At 58.9% G+C, this 24294-nt stretch overlaps 1 protein-coding gene across 1 annotated transcript in view; it reads right to left on the reverse strand.

The window, feature by feature from the left end:
- Positions 1-12408: 12408 nt before the first annotated feature.
- AACS (acetoacetyl-CoA synthetase) overlaps positions 12409-24294 on the reverse strand; it is a 47370-nt gene continuing 35484 nt past the window's right edge. Inside the window, 8 exon segments of the mRNA XM_077748013.1 lie at positions 12409-12642; positions 15059-15113; positions 15115-15229; positions 16043-16101; positions 16558-16627; positions 20133-20258; positions 21706-21819; positions 24164-24286. Of these exon segments, the coding sequence (XP_077604139.1) occupies positions 12505-12642; positions 15059-15113; positions 15115-15229; positions 16043-16101; positions 16558-16627; positions 20133-20258; positions 21706-21819; positions 24164-24286 (800 nt within the window). The 3' untranslated portion in view covers positions 12409-12504.

Consider the following 24294-nt stretch of genomic DNA (forward strand, 5'->3'; position numbering starts at 1 on the left):
TTTATCTCCCCACATCCTCACCAATGCTCAATTTTCGGCGCCCATAGACAAGCTCAAGCAACCACCCCATGGATCGAAACACAGAACATCTCCTGCACCCGAAAAGGCATCTTCGTGGGCTTGGGTAAGCTCCCCACCATCCAGGGTCAGGGACTGTGCCCTACACTTCTTGTGGTTCTCTCTCCGGAAAGGCAGGCTGACTCCCATCCTAAAAATAAACTTCAGGTCTGAAGATGCTATATTAAAAATCACTGTCGCTTTGACAGAGTGTCTGATGGGGCCAGGCTGCCGCCTTCTGTTTGGGGAGCAGAGGAAGACCCCAGGACGCGAGGCGGGGCATGTGGGGCGGGAGGGGTCAGAATGGCAGCCTAGCCTCTCCCCACACTGTGCACCTGAAACCTCATAGCCATGTGGCGGGTTGACCTCCCTGAATTCAACTTGCAAGGTCAACCATGTAAGAACCCAGGGCCTAATAGAATTGTCACAGCTGCGTCTCAGCCATTTACATCGAGCTCGTGCCGGGTCTGAACACGAAAGCAATTATGCGATACATACTTCGGCGAGAACCTGAGGTTCCCATCGGGGGGAGAGAGACACTGTCAACTGGAGTTATTTTTAAAAAGAAAAAAAAAGGAAGGAAAAGAAGGGAAACCACAAAAGCACATTCATTATGAAAATTTGAAAATTTCCACTTCCCTAGAAATCACATATGAAGACCTAGGAATCGAATCCTTTTGAAAGCTCCATTGTCTAAAGAGTATAAATAGCATCCTCCTAAAAACCCACAATTTCAATCAAGCTGGAATAATGGGAAATACCATTCATGGAATGCGTTCTTTTAAAATTTCATGACACACGAATTCATTCCCCTCCAAATCTAATTAAAGGCTCCGACATCTGAGAGGGTTTGTGACGGCCTCAAAGCGACTTGGAAACCGTACATGGCAACTGATCTTTTTTACTGGGGTATGGCTTTTTTTTTTAATCAACCTAGACGTTCAAGAACTACTCTAAAAATGGACCACACAATGAGGTTTATCAGAAGGGGGATCCTCTCCATCCTTCTGGGAGCTCTTTCCTGACAGGTCCGGGAAGGTCAAGGCCAGCATCTGGGGCCGACGCATCTGTGCCCGTGTGGCCAGTTCCCTGAAGCCGATGCCTTGTGCCCCATCTGCACAGTGGGGACGATGATGGCGTCTATGTCCCAGGCTTGTTGTCAGGGCGGAGCCCTCAGAACAGGGCCTGGTGCATCATCGGTGCCACGGCCACGCGAGCTATCATTAGCTCGCCCCCGCTGCCGTGGCCCTCAGCCGGCCGTCACAGCAGGGCCTGGCACCAGGTCCCCCACCAGGGCAGCCCGCGCTGACACGAGCAAGCTCGCTGCCTTCGCAAGTGGCACCTGGCTCAGCCGTCGGCGCAGAGAGGGGGCCTGGGCAGTCATTACCGGAACTGCAGAGGCCGGGCCGGCCTGAGGCCGTGTGACGCGTGTCAGCCCAGGCTGCGTGGGAGGGGGCAGACGTCCACTCCCTCCCACAGACGCCTTTTCTGTGTCTGGTCCCCACTGGCGGTCCTTGGCACAGACTTGCTGCAGGCAGAGAACCTCGCTCCAGGCCACCCCGGGCTTCCGTCCTGCGTGGGGCCCACTGTCCGGGCCACAGAGGACACAGTCCCGGGTCTCCCCGGAAACAGCGCGGGGAAGGGGCCATCGGAGGGCACAGAGGCAGCGCTGCAGCCACACTGCCCGGCCCTGATCCCGCTTCCAGCCCACACGCTAATGCATGACCCCGGGCAAGTCAACTCCACGCCTGTCTCCCTTCTGTGAAAGCAGAGAGCCTTACGGCAGCTTCTCTGCAGGGGCTTGTGAGGGTCCAGCGCGTTGCTGGCTGGGGTGTCGCCGCTGGCCTGGGCACTCAGGGAGGGCTCGCTCAACGGGCAGCTTCCATCCAGGCTCAGCCCCCGTATGCGCGACTTGGCCAAAATCGACTTTATTCTTCCATTACCAACATGAATTTCCCCCAGGAACCCCACTCTCCTGGGGACACGACATCAAGATCAGTCACATGGGGGGGTCCCCCCTTCCCCAGGGCTGTGCCTAAATCTGGGCGGGGGTGGGTCGTGCCGCAGCAGGGGCCGGAGGGAACATTTTCTCATGGTCCCCTCTCTCACTGTGGTTCCCGCATGGGCAGCCTCCTTGCTCGCTGGATCACTTCTGGCAGAGCCCCGGGGAGGACAACAATGAGACGGAGGTCAGAGGAATTCCTTGTGCAAAGGCTTGGAATGTGCCAGACAATCAGCCTATGTCAGCTGTTACGACCACGTGATTGCAAGAAATGCTGCAAGATCTCCCAGTGTCTATATTGGATCCAAGTAATAACACAAGTAGAGGCTTAGAAAGACATGCTTGCAGGCGAGATTTGAACCCTTGGCCATTGGTTTGCAACATCTCTTCCTTATTGTCAAGTTTGCAGTTCTCAGAAACCCCATTTTACATATGGGGAAGCTGAGGCCCTGTGGTTGGGGAGCCCCAGCTGGCGAGTATCTGCTTCAGATTCACGGCCCCTTATGCTGTGCCTCCCAATAATGGCGGTCACCTTGTGGCGCCTGGGTGGCTCAGTCGATTAAACATCCGACTTCAGCTCAGGTCATGATCTCAGAGTTCGTGGGTTTGAGCTCCATGTCGGGCTCTGTGCTGACAGCTCAGAGCCTGGAGCCTGTTTCAGATTCTGTGTCTCCCTCTCTCTCTGACCCTCCCCTGCTCACACTGTCTCTCTCTCTCAGAAATAAATAAAAACATTAAAATTTTTTTTTTCTAAATAATGGCAGTCACCTTGACACAGAGCAGACTCCTGCTGTCCCCGGCTTCCCCCAGGCTGTGCCCGACCTTCTAGGATTTACACCACCAATCTGGCCCTACTTTAAAGGAGCTGTGTTCTGAAGACTACTGCTACATAACTAACCCAAACTTAGCAGCACAGACAAAAATAATTTTATTATATTTCACGGATTCCACAGTTAGAAACTCAGGCAGAGCCCAACTGGGTAATTCTTCTGTTCCATGTAGCGCCAGCTAAGGTCACTCAGTGATACTCAGCTAGGGACGGTTGGTCTGGGGGGTCAGAGGTGGCTCTGCTCACGTGCCCTGGAGCTTGGCTGCGAGGCTGGCTCTGTGGGAACTCTGGACCAGAGCGCCCCCACGTGGCTTCTCCAGCTCAGCAACCTCGAAGGAGCCAGGCTTGGTTTTGGGGTTTTTTTTAGATAGAATTTATGTGTAGCACTGTGTACGTTTAAGGTGTACAACATGTTGATTTGATACCCTTCTGTCACCCTGCAGCGTGACGACCACCGGAGCTCTGGCGAACTCGCTACCACCTCACATCGGTATCATTTCCTTTCTACCGTGGGCACACTTGAGGTCTAGTCTCCGGCGGCTCTCAGGTCTGTGGTGCGCTGTTGCTGACCTGACCCGCTCTGCTGTGCCTCAGGTCTCCAGTACCTACTTCTCCTCCAGCTGCAAGTCCATGCCCCAAAAGCGTATGTTACAGACTCCCCCGAGCCCCGGGAACCATCCGACTCGCCGGTTCTGAGTTCTGTCTGTAGATTCCACATGTTAAGTGAGAGCATACGGTATTTGTCTTTCTCTGACTTATCTCAGCATAATACCATGAGGGTCCATCCATGTGGTCCACAGATAGATCTACAGATGCAGAAATAGATACAAAAACAGAAATAGAAATAGAAATAGAAATAGATATGGATATAAATATACAAATAGATATAGAAGTAGATGTAGATACAGATGGATAGAGATATAAAACACCTTCATCCACGCACCCTCTGATGGACAGTAAGACGGCTTCCATACGTTGGTAGTTGTGAAAAACGCAGCACTGAACACAGGAGTGCAAGGGCCTCTGTGAGCTCCGGTTTTCATTTCTTTGCACGCACGTCCACACTCCTCCCGTGGTCAGGGGCTCCCCCATGGCGAGAACCCCAAAAGGTCGAGGCCGAGCTCCAAGGCTTTCCCGGCCCATCCTGCTCTGTAGATCAAACCAGGCACCCGCCCGCTCAGGTTCAAGGGGCGGAGCCACAGACGCGCCCCGCCCACCAGAGCAGGTGTCCAAAGAGCGGCCGTTTTCCCCGCAGCCGCCGCGAAGGCGAGACACTGCTCTTCCTCGAGGAAACGCGGTTGCAAGTGCCACAATCTTAAGGGAGAGGTTTATCCCAGATGGAGCTGCTTCCTCCTCAAAGGGTGACCCGTCTCGGTGTAAATCTGGCTGATCCTCAAAACTAAATGTTGCAGTTGCTGTCCGTGCATGTAAGGCTCACTTGTGTTCACCACATGTGAACGTTCAGCGCCAGAAAAGCCAATTTTCTTCAGGAATTCTGTTAGGGCAAGATCCAGGCAATGCTTTCCTCCCCCACCCGCCCCCCCACCCCATCCTGAAACAAGGCCGTGGACCTTACGGGAGCGGGGGGACCGTGGCCAAGGCGAGCTACCGAGGTGAGGGGGAGGCAGTACCCTGAGCTCCAAGTTCAACAGCACTTCTTCCCCACCAATCCCGCTGTTCGCTGACGCCCCCAAACTGTGCTGAGGAGGAGCCCGCCCCTGGGGAACCCATCCTCGAGGCCCCCTCGACCTCACAGCTCCCTGAATCCTGGGAGGGACCTCCCCTCCCCCACTCTCACTGCAGGGGCTTGGGGGGGGGGTTACATGACCAGGGTGTGACCAATCAGAACCTCTTCTTCCCCTGATCACAGTGACTGGTTCTGAGATGGGCACATGACCTTGGCCAGGCCAATGGGATTCCTCCCTGGGCCTTAAGCGGAGAACAAGGTAGGGCTAAGGCTTACACAGAACGACGGACCAGGGGTGTGAGGTAACGTGGCTGATGTTTATTCAGCATCCACCAGATGCCTGGCTCTATTCATAAGCCATGGGATTACTTCTCCCTCATCACAAGCCCTGTAGATGCAGTCTTTCAATCCCCACTTTTAGAAGTGAGGAAAAGGAGGCTCAGAGAGGTTAAGGAACTTCTCTATGGTCACACAGACAGAACTGTACTTCAGATTCAAATACTTGGGTACAGAACAGGGTTACCAGATTTAGCAAAACTACAGGACAGCAAAGTTTGAATTTCAGAAAAACAGTGAATGCTTTTTTTGGTGTAAATGTGTCCCACATAGTATTTGGGATTTATTACACTAAAAAGCTATTCACTGTCTGAAAAAAAAAATTCATATTTAACTGAACATCCTATTTTTTAACATATATTATTTTTATGTATTTATTTTTTTAAGTAGGCTTCATGCCCAGCGCAGAGCCCAGTGCAGGGGCTTGAACTCATGGCCCTGAGACCAAGACCTGAGCTGAGAGCAAGAGTCAGATGCTCCAGCGACTGAGCCGGCAAGTGCCCCCTGAACATCCTTTATTTTACGTGGCAACCCAATTCCAGAGTCGCTCTTAACGCTCTTAACCACTGCACTCCACTGCCCTTAGAGATCCCACGAGAGATACTGAATCGTGATCACAGTCTTGGCCCCTGGATCCCACTAAGCCTGAAGCCGCGCATGAGAGACGGCTTCCTGTCACAGTGCCAGTTCCAACAGAAACGAAGCCTTACGTACGGTTGGGACCAAGGGGTAGAGACACAGGAAAGACGTGAAGGAGGGAGATTTCCTCCTCAAGGTCCTGAGTGGGGCAAGGGAGACAAGACTCGAACACAGAAAGGGGCTAAGTGGGGTGCGACCCTGGACAAGTGAGACTGTCTATGCTCTTTCCACTGCTGCAAAATAAATTACTACACACACAGTAGCTGGAAACAACACTTGTGTATTACCTCTGTGGGCCAGGAGTCCACGCGTGGCCTAGCTGGCTCTCAGCTCAGGGTCTCACGGGCTCCATCAAGGTGAAGGTCAGGCTGCATTCTCATCTGGAGGCCCAACTTGGGAAGGATCCCCTTCCAGGCTTCCTCAGGTTTGTGGCAGAATTCATTTCTGTGAGGCTGCAGGAGTCGTGGTAGCTAGCTTCTTCAAAGCCGTAAGTCTCTGCTACTTGGGAGTCTCTGACCTCAGGGAAGGCCCAGGGCCTCATATAAAGGACTCACCTGATTAGGTCAGGCCCACCAGCGTAGTCTTCCTCTTGATTAATGCAAAGTCAACGGATTAGGAACCTTAACTGCATCTGCAAAATCTCTTCAATTTCGCCATCTTCTGTTGGTTAGAAGCAGGCCACAGGTCCTACCCCCACACCCCCATTCACGAGCAGGGGGTGATGTGAAACTGTGGGGGCTCAGGGCAGGAATTATGGGGCCCCGGCAGGGTGCATCCACCACGGATGGGAGCAAGTCAGTCCAGACGGGCACAACGGGCTTCCCAGGGAGAAAGGACATGAGGCCATCTCTGAAGGACTGGTGGTGAGGGGTGGGTGAGGTGTGAAGGGGAAGGAAGGAGGAAGGAGGAGAGAGGGGATGGAGGGGAGGAAGAAGGGGCCCCCCTAGCAAGGGCGGGCCCTCGTGCACACACAGCCTTCTGTCCAGCCAGCCCCAGCCAGCACGGGGGCGGCAGGGGGCTCGGATGTGGAGGGCGGGGCAGCTAAAGGTTCCTCGGAGTCTCAGACTTCTGAAAGGCAGACGTGATCTCCAGGCTTTACTTTCCCGAGTTTGTGTTATGGAAAAACAGAGCACTTCCCTCCCGCCCCGATTTTCTCAATCTGGAAATCCATCCTAAGAGTCACCAGGCCACAGCTTACTCTCTAGGTGACACGTGGTGCCGGGCCAGGGCTGGGGAGCAGAGAGACAGGAGGGAGGGGCGAGGGAGGGAAGGGCAGCGGGCCAGCACCCGTGAACAATGAGAAGAAACAGAGGGGCTGGTGGCTGTCCCCCCCCCCCCCCCCNCTCCGGGACCCTGGCCCAACCCCACCCCAGCTCCTGTAACTGACAGAGCTGGTCCCACACTTCCGAGGGATCATGTGACCCAGGACTGGCCAATCAGCACATGCTCTCCTCCTGACCACATGTGATCTAAATGGTCCAATGACCTTCAACATGGGAACTCAGGTTGGAGCCGTTAGTATCCAGGCTGCCACTGTTAGAGGAGAAGCCACCGGAGACTGCAGTCAACCCAGAGGAAGGCAAAGCTCACACGTAGAGACAGGGAACCCCAACAACACTTGAGCCCCTGGATCCAGCCACACCTGAAGCTAATCCTAGCACTGGAATTTTCAAGCTCATGCTTTTTATTTTCTTGAGCCAGTCCGGGGTGGGGTTCCTGTTACTTGTAGCCAACACAATCCTGAGTCATGGTTCAAAAAAGGAAGTGGACACCACAAAGAAGTGGACCACGCCAAGCAGGGATGTGGTCAGTGGTAATGCGAGAATGATAAAGTCTCAGATCCAGAAAGCGAAAGCCAGATCCGAGCCGTGTGGTGCTGCTTGACAGCCACACCTGCTCACTCTCCTCAACACCCTCCCCCCCCACCGACTTGTGGCTCAGCCGTCTGGGTCAGGGAAGGAAGGAAGTAGACTGACGAACAGGAAGGGCATCCAAGATAAATAAGTTTGGAACCTCTTCCAGCACATGACGAGCTGAGTAACAACGGTTTCTACCCTGGAAGTCGTCTAATGAAATCATGAGGCCATCCACATATCACTGTGACAGTCAAGGGTCAAGGGTGGGCTCCAACACGACCACCCATGACAGGGGAGTCAGTGCTTAGCCTGTGAGGTCTGTTAAGTATCATCTCAACAGGCCTTTACTTATTTGCTTCCGACAGTCTCAAAGGCGCGGGGACCAGAGGGCAGCAGGCTGTGGAGCGACGTAAAGGCAGCTATGGCGCGGAGAGGAAGAGCAGCAGCTCATCAAAGCCGCAGCCAACACGGACCCTGCCTGTCCCACCCATGTGTTCAACACCGATTTGCTTGATGAACCAGAATCTTTCTCGGGTTTTCTGCGCAAGCAGCGCCGGGGCCGTAGAAGTCCCTCCAGCGGGCGCCCAATCCAGACCCTTCCCACCCTTCCTTCCCGCTGCCCCCTCCCCGCCCCCCTCTAAAGGCATATCCACCAGGGTTACTGCTGGGCTCTACATCCTCGTGGCTTCCTGGTGGCCCTCAGAACACCACCCACGCCCCACGTTTGCCCTGCAGCCCCTCTCCCGCTTGGCTCTGCACCCTGCTTTCTCGGGACCTCGGCACAGGCTCGCTCTCCTCTGCCCCCGGGGCCGACCCCCATCTTCTCACAGTGGCGTCTTCCCTGGTGTCTGGTCAGACCTTGTCTCCTTTCCTTGCTGACCATGGACCCAGAATGACACGCTCACTCCAGGGCGTGAGAAGCTCACCACGCTTGGTGGCCACCAGCCCCGGGGACACACACAGGGCGCACCGGCTGAAAGAAGTCAGTGCCTGGTACCTGGGTCTGCAGAATACCCAGGGAAAGCCACGTGACGCGCACAGAAGCCTGTCCCCAAACCGGAAACCATTCAGGGCGCAGCTGAGGTGGCGTGTCCATGAGCAGCCAGTTGCACAAGGCAGGTGAGATGGGGGAATAGTCCTGCCCACGAGTGGGCACTAGGCTTGTGTCCCTCACCCTGGGTTAAAACAGAAATACCTGGGGCATGTGGGTGGCTTAGTCAGTTAAGCGTCTGACTTCAGTTCAGGTCATGATCTCACAATTCATGGGTTCAAGCCCTGTGTCAGGCTCTGTGCCGACAGCTCAGAGCCTGGAGCTGCTTCAGATCCTGTGTCTCCCTCTCTCTCTGCTCCTCCCCAGCTCGCACGCTGGCTCTCCCTCAAAAATAAATAAACGTTAAAAACATTTTTTAAATAGAAATATCTGATGTGTCGTGTGCCCTACTGTTCTGGGTTTTGACAAGGGTGTGGCGTCAGCACACACACATTCACACGCATACATGTGCTCGCGTGTAAATACGTGCCTTTCCGCACATATGGACATTTGCATACACACAACCACGCATACACACACACGTGCACGCGCACACACCACCAGAATTTATAAAAGCCACCAAGTTTGTCTCATGAACCTTACGGTTTCCCTTAGAGATGTAGAGACAAACACAAGCACGCACGCACCTACCGCAGGCTCGGCGGCCGGCCAGGTGTGGCCCAGCCGGAGCGCACCTGCCCAGCCCACTGCACCCGGGTGCGCCTGGGCCGTAAGCAGACTGGGCAGGGCTGTGGCGGGGGTCACATGCACACGACTGCTGCACAGGGATGGCAGGCCACCAGACGGAAGGAACTCGGGTCACTTGGGTGACCCTGCAAAGCCAAGCCACCTACCCAGCCCCCCCAGCCGCCTTCCTTTACTTCAAAGATATCACAGGGGAAAAACTCTTTCTGACTGAGCCAAATGTGGAGGCACTCATCACAGATGAGCCTGCACCCCAACGACCACAAATTATCCCCGGTAAGCCTGTGTGCAACTTTCTCTGTGACGGCGGAAGCCGCGAGTTAGGGGACACGGCTGGGCCCTCAGAGGGAGTTTATTCCCCATGAGACACGGCCCCGGGACCTTGAAGCCCGAGGGGAGGGTCTCTTCTGGCCGCACACGCCCATGATGATGGTGGTGAGGAGGCCAAGAAGACACCTCTCCCAAGCCTTGCGGGATTCAGGCCATTTACTGGGGGGTCGCCAGGGGCCAGGGATCCAGATGAGGCAGCAAATCTGGGGTCTCCAAAGGCTCGGAACGCAGGGACAGGGACCAGCAGGCAGGTGCCCACAGCAAGAGGAATAGGTTTGGGGCCAGTGCAGAGGAGGCATGGCACAAAAGGGGGAGGGGTCAGAGAGCAAGGGACCCCGACACGGTGCTCCAACATCTCTAGGATCGTCCGCAGGGGCGAGGAGGTGGGGGGTGGGCACGGTGTGAGTGAGAAGGGGCTGCCCCCCTAGAGAGAGTTCCCAGAGGTGGGCAGACAGAGCTGGAGGAGGAACAGCTGCTTGGGGGCTCACAGGCTGGGGGAGGTCCCCTCCCCCACAGGCCAGGCGGCAGTGAAGGCCCCATGCTCCTGGCGGGGCGGGGGGGACAGGCATGGTGGAGATCAAGGAGGAGGAGGGAGGAGGAGATGGCTGCGGGGGGGGGTGTGCCAGCAGGTGCTCGCAGGACGCCACGGGGCCAAGGCACATCCNACAGGCATGGTGGAGATCAAGGAGGAGGAGGAGGAGATGGCTGCGGGGGGGGTGTGCCAGCAGGTGCTCGCAGGACGCCACGGGGCCAAGGCACATCCCTGGAGAGTCGGGCACCGCGGGCGCTCGATGGCTGTCGCTCAGACCATCTGTCTCTCGTTAATGAAGTTGTCCAGTGCAGCTTGTTAAGAAGGACGCATGGGCTCAGACAGCCTGGGCGGTCTGCACAGCAGGTCAGCCCGCACGACTCCTCGCGCACAGTGGGTCAAAGGGGTCAGCCCGAGTCCTGGGAGGCAGGGAGGCCGGTCCCATGGGGAGGACGCCCCCAGCCCGGGGTCGGTCACACGGCGTGGGGACCACTGGCCCGTCGTCCCCAGTGGCAGGACCTGGCCGTGTTGGCAGAGGCAGGCAGGCCGAGCCCCCAGACGTGCCGGGCGGAAATGCGAGGTTCCGTGCTCAGCGGAGTTAAGGCTGCGCATGGAATCAGGCTTCCCTAACCGGTCGATGTTAAAATAGGAAGACTATCCTGGATTATTCAACGGGAGCCACGGAAATCTCAGAGGTCTTCTGTGTGGAGGGGGGAGGCTAGGGCTGCCACAGGCTCTGGGGACCGAGGGAGGAGCCACCGGCCAAGGACGAGGAAGCCTCTGGAGGCTGGAAAAGGCAAGGTCTCCCGGGCGCCTGCAGGAGGAGCGCAGTGGCACCCGTGTGTGGACTCAACGGCCACAGGAAATGACTAGGAAAAAGGTAACAGGTGCTGTTTAAAATGCTCACACTTCCAGACTCCCTTGCAGCGAGGGGTGGCTACGTGGCCCACGGGGTGGGGTCTCCACAAAACCCACTGTTTGTCAGATTAGAAGGGGACAGACTGAGGGTGGGGCTTTCTGCGGCTCACCCAGCCCTCCTGTCACTTCCTCCTTCTTCCTGCCAGAACAGGACGGGAGCAGGGAGGGGGGCGGGGCTCCTGCAGCCACGCACGGCCCCAGGCACTCTCCTGCCTCCAGCGCCCGGGACGGGAGAAAAGGCTGCCCAGATTCGGTGACATGCAGCCAGACATGCAGCTCCTGCAATGACAAGTGCTGTCGTCCAGGCACTTGGCCACCTGGGGGGGTGGGGGGGAGCCCGAGTAAGGACAGTGGCCTCCTCTGGGGTGCCGACTTCACGCTGCGAAGTCCTTGCTGGCCATCTGGTGATCCGGGACGGGCGCTAAACACCAGGGGCCCGGGAAGGCCCGGCCACTTGGCCGAACACCTCCCCCAGGGAGGGGCTCCCGGCTGGTCCCTCAGCACAAGCGGCATGTGGACCTCGGAGCCCGCACCCCCCCCACAGAAAACACGCCAGCATGCCGCACGTGGACACACGTGTGCACGTATATGTGCGTGTATATATACGTATATATATGTGTGTGTGTGTTTATTGCATACATTCTTAGCACTTTTTCCCCCGTGTTTTGTAATCCAGAAAAAAAGGGATTCAAGAAAGGCTTTCGTTGTGCTCAGCGCTTAAAAATACAGAAAGGAACATTAGGATTACAGGAGTCAATTAATGTGCGGAACTAAAAAGTGCGTCCCGACCACCAGGCCGTGACACCCGTGACTCGATGCACAACTGCTGATCACGTGGCTGTGACGCGAGGCCCCCAGAGCTCCGGGTGGAGGCGCGGCGAGGCTGTGTCCTGAGGCCACGCAGCTCCGCCTGGGGAGGTCCCCAGGTGCCCGCCGACTTCCTGAGAGTACCACCACCCCACAGGAGACATCCGGTTCCGCGAACACCCCGCAAACCAGATAACGAATGCTACAACGTGGCTAAACCGTTCAAAGTCCATGAAATAGAGACCCTGTGAAAGCACTAAATCGTCATGTTTTCCAGAGGGAGCTTCCGTCTGCACATCCGCACAGGCCGGCAGGTGTGACACACGGCCCCACCAGGACCACGGGGACTCGGAGTGTGACGCCCAGACACGCAGGAGTGGTCGGCTGTGCATGACAGTTCACGGGCAACCGCGGATGACAGGCCCTGAGCGACGACGCCCAGAGCCAGGAGAACACACAGATTTACACCTTAGGAGAGCGAAAGGGGCCGCAGGTGGAAGTGCGCCGCTCAGCTTCCCGCGGCGCGTGCGAGAACACCGGCTCGAAGACGCACACACCCTCCCAGCCCTGCCATGCGCTCAGCCAAACGCCCCCATCGGCCCCAGAGGTCGGGACGGGCTCTGGGAAGACGCGGGCACCCCCCAGAGCCAACAGAGCAGGGACGACTCTTCCCTGAGCCCATGGACACCTGCTTCCCAAGGGCTGTCCGTCTCCGGTTATTTCTGGGACACACGAGAGCCCGCACAGGAGCGTGTGGCAGAGCGCAAGCCGGTCCCGGGTCAGAAGTCCTGCAGCTCGGGGATGTCCCTGTACAGATCCAGGGTCTCGGGGTTCGAGAAGGCCCCGCGGTGCTCCACGGCTCTGCCGGCAATGATCTGCTTCACGGCCACTTCCACTTTCTTGCCGTTGAGGGTATACTGCCGGGGGCGGGGGAGGGGGGCAGAGAAGACAGGCACAATCGTTACCTGAGCCTGAGCCCCGGGGAAAGACCCTCCACCTGCAGCCCGACGGAGGGTGACCCGGCTGCCCGGCAGGCGTGCCCGGAAGGGGGCTCTCCACCTCGGGAGCCATGGGGCAGCTGGGGGCCGATGCCTTAAACCGGGTCCGTCCCCTAGAGCATGAAGTAGGGGCGTTAGTGCCTACCCCCACCGCCCCATGGCTTTAGGCAGGGCTCGCGGGACTCACTGTTAGACTATTTCAGTTTTGCCAACTTTCCTTGGTTATACCTCCCTGTGTCGTCAGACCAGCGGTCGCTGCCGTGTGAGCAGCGGCTGGCTTCCTGCAGCCTCGTCACTGATCAACTGGCCAGCGCGCTCCGCCCACGAGCCTCCCCAAACCTCCCCAAATCCTTCCTCGGAACCCCTCGTCTGGGCCAGAGTCCTCCCAGATGTTCAAAGCTCCCTCTAAAATCCACGCCTGGTGGGTTTGGCCCGCGGTCCCGAAAGGCATCTTGCGGCCGTGCGGGCGCCGGGCCGGGAGGCAGGAGAACAGAGCCCGTTAGTAAAACTGCCTGGGCCCTGATCTCTCCTCCACCGGCACCGTTTTTTTGTTGTTGTATTTTTTTAACCTGAGATGTAATTAAAATTCATTCACTTGAAAGACTCAGGCGACATGTAAGCTAATTAAGGACCCAGGCACGGGCTTCCGGGGGGCTGCCTGTCACCTGGGCGTCGGCCCCTCTCACCCCGAAATGCAAGCTTCACGTGCTTCGTGTGCGTGTAAGCTGTGCACTGCAGCCCCAAGAGCAGCTCCGGGGAGCTAATAATTCACATGTTCCGTCAGCTGACAAAGCAGAGGAGACCTCATTCCGTTTCGGAAGAAATCCTGCTATTGTTCCCTCTGGCAAGAGGCTGCCAGGAGGCAGAGACGGCGGGCTCGGGCCTCCCTGACGGAAACGTCACCTGCCTCCTGTCAGGACGGGCCAGGCCTTGCCACCGTGAGCGGGACAAAGATGTGCCGGGGTCGGGGTAGCCGTGCCCCCAGCCTCGCGGTGGCCGCCAGCCCTGCCGTGCCCCTGATGCCCCAAGTCCCCTTGGCTGGGTCACGCCCCCCCCGCCCCAGTTTGGTGACACACAGCGACAGCCCAATCCGTCAGCTCAGGCCACGGGGATCTGGAAATACAGGGCCCTCAAAAGCCTCAAGAAACCCTTGAAATGACTCCCCAGCCCAAGCAGAGGAGACCACGCCTGGGACACCGAGCATAGAGAGCAGAGAGAGCCCAGGCGCCAGGCCAAGGACGGAGACACGGCCTCCACTTCCCATGTCCCAGCTGACTTCTCATGAGAAGCACAGTTGGGGAATGACCCTCCCGGCAGCGGAGGGCACACGTTCTGTCTCAACAAGAGAAAGCCAAGGGGAAGATCAAACTCTAGTACTTCAGAATGTTCCAGAGGCACACAGAACTGGTTGACTGAAGGAAAGCCTTGGGCCCTCATTAGGAGAAGGCAGTGAGTGTCACTAACTCAAGAAGTCCTTCCATCCCCACGAGAGCCACTGTCTCTGGAGCCATCGGAGACACCAACCGGGAGAGACAGACACGGACAGACTCCCAAGCTGTGCATTAACCAAAATGTGAAAGACGTGTGCAGACGGTGTAAGGAGTCCCAGCCCCTGCCTGTACCTTACACACGCACCCCTGCCTCAGGGCAACTCTAGGGCTCTGCTTCGGCTGCCCCCCCAGGGCCCTGCTTCAGCTGGGCTCCCCCTCAGTGAACAGCTATTCCACAGGCCTCTGAGACAGCCTGGCTCATCTATGCATTCAGCGTGCTCTGTGCACACGTGTGCGCACACACGGCACTTTCTGCTGGGGGCCGACGGACACATTCGCCTGGTCAGCGGTCCGAGTGAACGCTGAGACCCCATCTGGGCACGCCTCCTGCCCCACTCAGAGCCTAAACAACGTGGAAAGGGGGAGCAGCTTTCTGGCCACAAGCCTCTAAACAGACTCAAATCTTCTTTCCACAGGCAAGACTCAAAATTAAAAGGCAAGAGCGACAGCACCCCAGCGGCTCTTTGTAAAGTTAAAATTAATTTTCTCATTAATAATTTTGAGAACCCCCCAGGCCTGCACCGGGGAGAAGCCAGGTGGGTGTGCAGGGCTGGGCCCGCCTGCCCTCTCAACACAGGTATTCAGCACAATTTACTTTAAATGCAAGTGAGGAAGGGTTAAAAAAAGAGAGACACGGTGGGGGAGAAAGGGAAGATGGCGTTGCCAGGCAACGCGCACAAACGATATAAAGCGGGGCCAAGCTGGTCGGGAGAGCCCCCCAGTGTGGGGGGCACTGGGGTCGGCGCTGCCGGGGGGGGTGGGCAGGAGCCCGGCGGGGCACCTACCGGGATGCCCTTGGTCTCCAGGATGAGGCTGGGCACGTGGCCTGGGGACAGGCNGGTCGGGCCCGAAGGTGTGGCCGGACGCCATCTTCAGGAACAGAAGGACACGCTCCTCCCCGTCTTTGTTGTACTGGGGGACACAGAGGCTGTCCGTCACCTCCTCGAAGGCCTCCACTGCAAGCACAGGGGACGGGGTCACGCTCGCACCGGCCCCCTGAGCCTGATGCCCCGGCCCCTGCCGGGGAAGAGCCCCTCAGGGGGACAAGCAGACCGCCTGTCACTGGCCAGAGTCACAGCCGCAGCTTAAGCTGAATGGTTACAAGAAGCCAAACACGGGCCTGACTTGCTTAAAACTAGCAATGAATTTAAACATAGAAAGGAAACAAGTCCCCATGCTGGGGACTCCGCGGGTGGGGGGGCTCCGCGGGTGGGGGGGACTCCGTGGGTCAGCGGAACAACAGCTGGAAGCAGACGGATGACTTCTCTGCCCCGGCTGCACCAACAACCCCGATGTGGCATCAGCAGGAGGGCACCTGCTTGGGAGGCTGATTTTATGACCTTGGTGGGCATTTTAAAGGCCGCGGATGACTGTGCAGCTGTCTTTGTTTAGTGTCCTGAATGGTGCTGTGTGACCTCCAGCAATCACACAACCTCTCTATGCCTCTTCACCCATAAAAAGTAGACACAATTAAGCAACCCAAGGTAGCTCACTGTGTAGATAAAATGTATCGGAGCACATACATTTATCACATAAAATGTATGTGACCGCTCTGGGTTCTGGTGAGTACATGCAACGTGGACGAGGTAAGTTCTGGAGAGAAGGACATGTTCACAAACGTCCCTTCTCACAGCTGAGGCAAATGGGGCAGAGTTGTGCCAAAAGTTGGGGCTTTGAAAAGCAGGCTCTGAGCCCCCCCAGGACACCCCTTCCTTCCTTCCTTCTGGGGTTACTTGAGAAAAATTTTAGGAGCAAGGGGAAATGCATACCAATGTTATAGATTTCCGAACTGCCGAATCGCACTCCGTTGGGGTTGAGCGTGCCGTCACTGGAAAGAGAGACAAGGTCACCAACACGGAGGGGCTCCTGAGTGAGGCACGTCGCCTGGGGGCCGGGGATGGGGGCCGTCACCCCCTTTCCACACAGCAACCCTGAGCCCCTCATGGAGGCTCCCTCCCCTGCTCTTTATCCCCAGCAGCCACTTCTCTCTCAACCCCAGGCCAGACCACAAGGGAGTCCCCTTTGTGTGGAAACACCTGTCCCCCCACTGCCCCCTCCCCCCTGTGCAGGTGTGGCGTGCGCCGAATATGCACACACACACCCCGGTTCTGAAAGGGCCTGTGCCCCATGGACGGACGCTGGCCTGGCCGCGCCCTGCGCACAGGGCTCCTGCCCTACCCTGGGGCACCCTGGATCAGGCCGGGAGCCCTCAGGAGCAGACGCAGGGCGCCCCGGCCCCGCCCCCAGCCCCGCCCCCGCCGGGGTGTCTCTGGAGGACCCTCACCTCCGGCCCAGCATGATGATGCCCCCGGTCTTGGGGTTGATTCTGCAGTAGTCGCCGTGCGCCCAGACACCTGCAGGGAGGCAGAGGTGCCGGGTCACCCCGAGGAGAAGGGGTCCAGGCTGGCTGCCCGGACAGATGCCCACGGCAGGCAGGACGGTAACAGGATGCCCACGATTCCACAACGTNCCCCTTCCGGTGGGGGCCCCGTGCCCCCGGAGCCCACACGCACAAGCATGGGAGAAACGGCAGTCCTGCGGGCGACGACAGGGACCCCGGGGAAGTCAGGGGGCATGAGCCCGGCAGTGAGGGTGCGGGCGGGGCGGGCAGGGGCAGCGGGAGCGTNTCCGGGTGAAGGGCGGAAGCACAGGCCACGCCTCAGGACGACAGCATGCTCCGGGGCAGCTGAGAAAGCCGGTCTGGAGGGGTCGGCGCTCTTGGAGGAAAATACCAGCCCGAGCAGCAGGGAGGCTCCCGCGTCAGTCTGAGCGACGCAGGCCTGAGCTAAGGCACCAGTGTGTGGACGGAGCTAACTGGCCGGTGGAACCTGGGGACGAGGACGGTGGTGGGGGCAGGCGGGTCACAGGTGACCCCGAACCCAGCCAGCTGCGTGCCCCTGTGCGGCGGGGTCCTGGGCTGCAGCGAAGCTAGTGTCGCCGGGGATGAAGGCTCCAGCCTCGGCCACGCCCTCCCGAGGGGCTGCCACGGGAACAGCTGAACCAGCCAGAGGCCTCCTCGGGGAGATGCGGTGACTCTCGACCAGCCACACAAACGGAGGCCAGACGGTGTGAACAGTCAGAGGCACGTGGCCTCCAGAAGCGAGGCGGCCCCTGCGGCCCCGAACGGGAAGGTGCCAAATAAACCAGCTGCGGGATCCTCACGGAGAGCACCTCTCCCTGGCCCATCCTAGAGATGCTTCCGGACTCGAGGGCTGACCTGCTTGGCTCACTCACAGCTGCCCGGGAGGCGCCCCCCCAACAGCACCCTCTGCTTACACCCTCCCTTGTTCACGGTCACGACTGCACGCTGCCAGGAGCGTGGACTAGGGCTCCTGACGAGACGGAGGCCAGGACGCCTGTCCGTCCGCAGGGAGCGTGGTTCTTGGGACAGTTTGAGAACAAAGGACCCCTGAGCTCATTTATCTGACGGCCTCGAAGTCCTTCCTCCGTCCTCCGCAAGCTAAAGAAGGAACCCCTCTTCCTCACGCCACTTGCAAAACAGTCACCTCCAACAGGGAGAGATCCCGGGACCGCAGGTGGTGTGTGGGGCGCCCGCAGGTGCACAGGGGTTAGCTGCTCAGGGAACCAGCTTTGGGGCGCAGTCCCGGGTCTCGGAAAGCTGCAGACACAGCAGGGCCTGTCCTGCCCAGCGGGGACCCCGGTGTCCCAGGAGTCTGATAATTAATGCAAGGCTCCGGAAACGGGGACAAATCGGAAGGCACAAATGCACCCTGAAGGAGTAGTCACTTGTGGAAACGCGGAGAAATGCTTCCGCCTCATACAAAACGCAGTCGGGAGGAAGAATTCACAAGGGGCTGGTGGCCTGGTGCCAGGCAGTCACAGCCTTCCTCGCGGGTCTCCGCGGGGCCCCAGCTCCCACTGTGTGCGCGGCAGACTGGCTCTGCTTCTGCCCCAGGTCACCGATGGTGCCCTGGGCCCAGCACGCCAGCATGAACGGGGAGACCCGCCTTGCTCCTTTCCCCCCTGGAGACCCAGCGTAGGAAGCCCCTTACGGAGCACACGCTCTTGCACGTTACAGAACGGCAGCAAGGCTTCCCGCGTACACGGATGCGCCATCATGGTTAAGTCCATAGGCACACGCTCTCTCTTACTGCCGGACCCAGGGCTCCAGAAGGTAGGACTCGGGCCTCCTTCTGCTTTGAACTCCTGCTGATGAGGCCTGAGGGCAGTCGGAGCCGTGACCGTACCATCTAGGTCAACGTCTCGTCAGCTCACGGGCAGGCCAGGGTCCCATGTGCAACTTGTCCTCTGCACTTCTCTGTACCCAGTGTGTTTCCATTTTTGCCTTGGCTGCCAAGGAACTCAGCGCTGAAGTCACTGCTCTGTGGAATGAGCACCATCTACGTCTTTCTTCAGTCTGCTTTTAATTCCTATTTACGTTTTTACTAGGCTTTTAAAAATTATTAGTTGTCATGAGGAAAACCGAAGCAGCTCCTAATTCCCCCAGACAGCCCTTTGCCGTACGTTTATTCACAGACAGACACGTAGATTTCCTTTCCAAACACAGAAGCGACTATGCTCTCCGTGCTGAACCACTTCTCACTGACTGACTTCCTGGGTATACCGCTGCCTGCTTACATGTTCTCCCGGCCTGATGGTGGCTGCTTCCTGCTACAGAAAAGACAACCTTGCCTTCCAACTGTTTTCTTTAATCATCAGTTCTGCGGCAGTGTAAGAATCCGCCAGCGCCGGGGCGTGGAGAGCCCGGCAGGTTCAGCGCCTCCATGGGCCACGGCTTCCGAGTCCCATTACCTTAGCCGCCGCCCTCTGTGCCTACTTACTGCTCCCTATGCCGCACCCACTCCCGAGAAGTATCTGAGGAAGCCGCTTACAAAACCGACTACACGAGGAGATTCGTTAAAGAGAATCAGAAACTCTGTCCTGAGGGGAAGGGGACTCCGTGTTTCAACTCCTCTTGGCCTGTTTCTAAGACAGAAGCCGCCGCCCTCGCCCCCGGGGTCACCTGAGGAACACCTGTCTCCATATTCGTGCTCTTCGTCCCGCCCTCACCGCGTGGACCGCCGCACACTGGCAGGATCCGAGGTGGGGCCCAAGTGCCGCAGGCCCACGGGGGCCCGGCCCCACGACTCCCGAGTGATGGGGCGGTGCCAGGACGGCGGTCCCCCGCAGGCTGTGCAAGCGCGCGGGGCCACCGGCGGCCCCGGCCCTTCCCGGCTGTCCACCGTGGCTAATGCAACTCGGATCACTCTCCAGAGACCGAAGCGCGTCCCTGGGCTAAACCGCTCAGCGGCCCAGGGCCTGCCGGGCTGCGGCTCCTCCACGCAGCAGGTCAGCCGGGCCACGAAACAAGGCACGGGGGGCAGGCGGCAGAGCTCGGAACGGACACCTCCCCGCTCTGGGCAAGGTGTCACTCGGAACAGGATCCGCGAGGGTGTCAGGCTGGGAGAGGGAGGAGCGGGTCGTAAGCCATCCCGCCGGCGCAGCGCTGGGAGGACCGGGTGAGGGCGCGTGCTGCAGGACGGCAGAGTCCCGAGCCAGAATCCGCCTGAACACGTCCTCTCTCTGGAAGCTGGCGCAGCCCTCAGTAAGCGAGCGCACCCTCCCGCAGGCACCCAGGGGCGCGGCCCAGCTCCCGGCAGCAGCGACCGGGGCCCAGGGGCCACGCGCACAGGGGCTGGTTAAGGATAAACCATACCCAGATGCCGGTGTCACCGGACGGCTTCAAGCAGGTGACAAGATTCTGAGCCGATGTTCCCGCCACCCCACTGGCGGAAGGGGCCGTGAAGGGGCGGGAAGCTCCCGCGCACGCGGAGGGGACGTACCCAGGAGCGGAGTCGAAGGCGGGGCAGGGGCCGAGGCTGCAGCCCGGGCACGTACCTGGGAACTTGGAGAAGTAGGCCTTCCGGTACTTGCTCCCGTTCTCGTCGTTCCAGAAGTGCGTGGGCTGGCAGGGGATGGGCTTGGTGCACACCAGCTCTCCGCTCTCGCCCCACACGGCCGTGCCTGGCTCAGGGAGAAGCAGGGGCCGCCTGAGCACACGCGGCAGCCACGCCCTGGCACTCCCCCGTCCCCACCAGCTCCCACCCACACGCCCACCCACAGCCCGCACAGGTCACGTCAGCGCCACCCCACTGGGAGCCGAGCTCATCCTGCCCCGAGCACCTTCCCTCCCGACGCGACCTGCGAACAGCTCTTGGAAAGGTAATTCGCTTTTCCCACACCAGAGTGAATACTTTCACTCCACCGACACTGTCCTGCGCGTCGCCAAGCCGTGTGAACATCCCGTCTGCGTGTGTCCAGCACCCTGTGCCCTCCCAGCGCCGAGCGGGGAAGTCACTTCTGTGCTACGTGCTGCTCGGGGCTTTAATCTCCCGGGTGCGATCACCACCACCATTCCTCCTGAAGATGCCCCCGTCTCCCTCCGGTGCCCAGCTGTTCCCTGCACACCCCATGGGAGCACCGTGCACACCCCACACCACGGGGAGCACCCACCCACGCCGTGGGGAGCACCCGCGCACACCACACACCACGGGGAGCACCCACACACACCACGGGGAGCACCCGCAAGCATCACGGGGTCCCATCAGCCCCAGTGCATCCACAGAAGCCCCTGGGTTATTGCGTGTCCTCAACCTCGCCTAGCTCACATCACCCCACAGCACCCCCAAAATAGAGGACAGGAGGACGGGTGACTGTGCCTCTGGAAGCGTCGGTTTCTCTGCCAGGAACATCTCCCTCCCGACCAGGCTACTGGACGTGGCAGCAGCCTGTACCAAGGGAAATGGTTCGGACGGTGAGGAGGAAAACAGCATACAGAACTGAGAACTTTTGTGAGCAAGGACTCCAGGCAGCACCAGGGAAAAGCCTTCTTCGGAAAATCAAAACTGATCCTCAGAACGGTCTCTGGCAACCTTCTCCGTGAACTTAGGAGACACCCTTCCTGCACTCCCCCGGCTCACAGCTGGTGCAGCCACCACTGCTGCTGTCTGTCTCTCTCCCTCATTCAAACGCGGCTGGCATAACGTCCCACGCACTCCGCCAGGTTAAAATAACGGTGGCTGCAGTGCAAACTTGTACAGTGCACACACCACACACCAGGCCCTGTCTGGTACTGAAGACACAAACAGGCTTTGCTGATTTATAGCCAGTGGCCGCTAACAGGCTACAAAGCAAAAGCCTATCTCTCAGAGAGGCCAACCCCCAGGTCCCTCACTGGGTCCTCATCAAGGTCAGGGTGTCGGCCTAGCAAGGCCGTCCGGCAGCCGCAGCAGCAGCTCCGACGTCTGGCTGCTGGGGGAACCACTGCTGTCCTGCGTCCCTGAGCAAACGGCTCCCCGTGGTGCTCCCGCCCAACTCTGGTCCCGGGCGGGCCGGCTGACGGGGGCTGGGGCTGGCCTGGCGAGAAGCTACGTCACTCTACAGGCGAGCAGGGTGGTCAGGGAGCCGTCACCTTCCTCGCTCCAGGCCTCCACGGCCATGCCCAGGTTCCGGGCCTGGATCTCCCCTCGGTACACAGGAACAGAAAAGTTCTGGCCCACGAAGCAGGACACGATGTCGGTGCCACCTGCGGACACGACAGAAGGAGATGCATGTTCAGAAGACGGGGACAAACAGCCGTGTGTTATCGGGGAGAACCCCACGAGGGAGACCCATCTTTCTTGAGGTAAATACAGACAAGCCCCAGATGGTTCCAGCCTCTGAAGGAAGACACGGAACTGCCGCTCGCGGCCCGTGTCTGGGTGGTTTATTCTTTGACCGACGCTTCCAGCCGCAGGACACACAGAATAAATGACCTCTCGTGGTCGCCGCACAATTCAAGCCTCGGGCTCAGGGAAAACGGAGGCTCCGTCCATTAGACCCATGGCACACGGCCGCTGAAAGGACAGAAACCCAAGGTCCGTGCAGCGTGGGTCTCCCACGAGAGAGCGTGTGATGGGGAACAGCCCAGCTTCAGGACGCAGCTCGAAAGGGATTCCGACCCCGAGAGCCATGGAGAGAGAAGGGCAGGAACCCCGAAGCCAGCTGCCAACAAGCGTCCCCTCGCCGGCTCCCCGTGACAAGGGTCACATTCGTCTCAGCGCCCCAGGCAGGTGCCAGCGCTGTCCCCAGGTGAGCACCAGACGCTCCCAGGTGACGCCGTGACACCCCCAGCACCGGCCCGGCGCTGAGAGGCTCAGAGCCGGAACGTGCCGCCGTTAGGATGTCACTGAATTGCTCAGCAGTACCGCGGAAATCCACTTCCCGAAGCTTCTACAAACCAGGGGACGTAGATGGCCCAAGACCCAAAACTCCCAGGAGGGTGAGGAGCAGACGGGAGTGCCCGGGGCCCTCTGCACGGACGACCCGCTCACACAAACAGGGGCGCCTCATCTACCCTGGGCCTGCTTTCCCCCCAGCACCTTGAGGGCCGTCTTATCTCAGGACACAGCGTTGTCTCAAGGCCTCACGGCATCCCACCAGGTGACACCTGGGCAGGGGACATGTGCGGAGGTCGCCTATCATGGGGCTAAGGACCCCACTGCAGGAAGGCCCAGAGCCCTGGCACGTCCGCCCACGTGGCCCCTGGAGACCACACGCCACCATCCACTCCTTGTAAGGGAGGCAAACTGAGGCCCGGAGGGGAAAACGCGGTCTCAAGTCCACTCTCAGGTGCTGGCGGGACCTGTGCCCTCCGGAACAGCCCAAGACACCCTGCCTCGGGCCAAGGGTCCAGCTGGAAAGCGGAGGGCTGGCAGGGACAGCAAATCACATGGCATCTTCCAGAGATGTGTTCTCAGAAAACCAAATTACGGCCATCTAAAGATTTGGATGAGCTGCGGGAGAATGAACCCCAGGTCACACCGTTAAGGGGGAAATATGGGACCGTGTGAACCCTACGTTAAATGTCCCCTCCCCGACACATGCTGCCCTCCCATGCACAGACAGACGGCCTCGACAGAAACTGGCACCCGCTTGGGGAAGAAGACGGGGTGGGGCTGGGGGTGGGGGGGGTCACCACCCTGTTTCCTTTTGGATTCTGAATATTTGGCCACATATACCAATTATCTTCACTGAACTTTGTGTTAGGAGAAAAGCGAGGAGAAAAAAGGCCACTTGAAATCCCAACAGCCACGTGCACACACGGGCGCACACGCCCCTGCACGGGCCTTTCTTTGGTCCACAAAGGTGACCAGATAACTCTGGGTCTGATCCTCTAACCCATCACAAGCTGCTTTCCTTGTAAATAAACGTGTTTCCGTCTAAACAAAAATTATTATCACCTCCCTTCTAACAGCTGCAAAAATGAAGAATCCACCATAAATGATTCCGTTAATTTAATCCCCTTCTACCAGCCACATGGGTAATTTCTAGCTTTTCACGAACATCAACAATGTTACAGCTGTCCTAATTCTCCTACCCGACCCCAAAATCAATGCTCAGGGTGCCTTCAAGGTCACCTGAGAACACGACCCGAGAACCGAGCGGTGGAAATCCCGAGATGCCGGACACGCACGCTCCCAGCGCCCTGCCCTCTGGCGTCAGCTCCCGGTACCGCGGGGACCAGAGGCCGCAAGGGCAGGAGTTCGGGCTGTGTGGCGGCTGCTCTGGGTCTGAGTCCCTCCCCCGTGTCCCCGATACCGGGGCGGCTGCGGCAAGTCGGTCAACGCTTCTGACCCTCGTTTTCTCTTTTGTAAGGTAAAGAAAACAGAAGCTACCAGAAAAAGCTGTTTTGGGAATGTAAGACGGTAACTGACGTGAGACACGTAGGTGTGTAATCTCCCCCAGGGGCAGTGGTTCAGTACCTGCTGGCGTGCACAGAGGCGGGCCTCGCCGGGTCGGAGGCTGTGCGCGCTGGCGGGGGCCGGGCCACTCGTGCCCCTTCCCGCCTCCTCCGGGACGCCCTCCCGCAGCACCCGAGGGCCGCGTACCTGAGATGGAGCCCAGGAGGACACTGCTCTTGATGCACTTGTAGACGTAGTCATAGCTCTGGGCTTTCAGGGGGGAGCCGGTGGACAGGATCGTATGAAGCGTCTGCAGACTGTGGGTTTCCACTAGGGCG

The sequence above is a fragment of the Crocuta crocuta genome, unplaced genomic scaffold (assembly GCF_008692635.1).
Source record: "Crocuta crocuta isolate KB4526 unplaced genomic scaffold, BGI_CrCroc_1.0 scaffold29, whole genome shotgun sequence".
Taxonomy (NCBI): domain Eukaryota; kingdom Metazoa; phylum Chordata; class Mammalia; order Carnivora; family Hyaenidae; genus Crocuta; species Crocuta crocuta.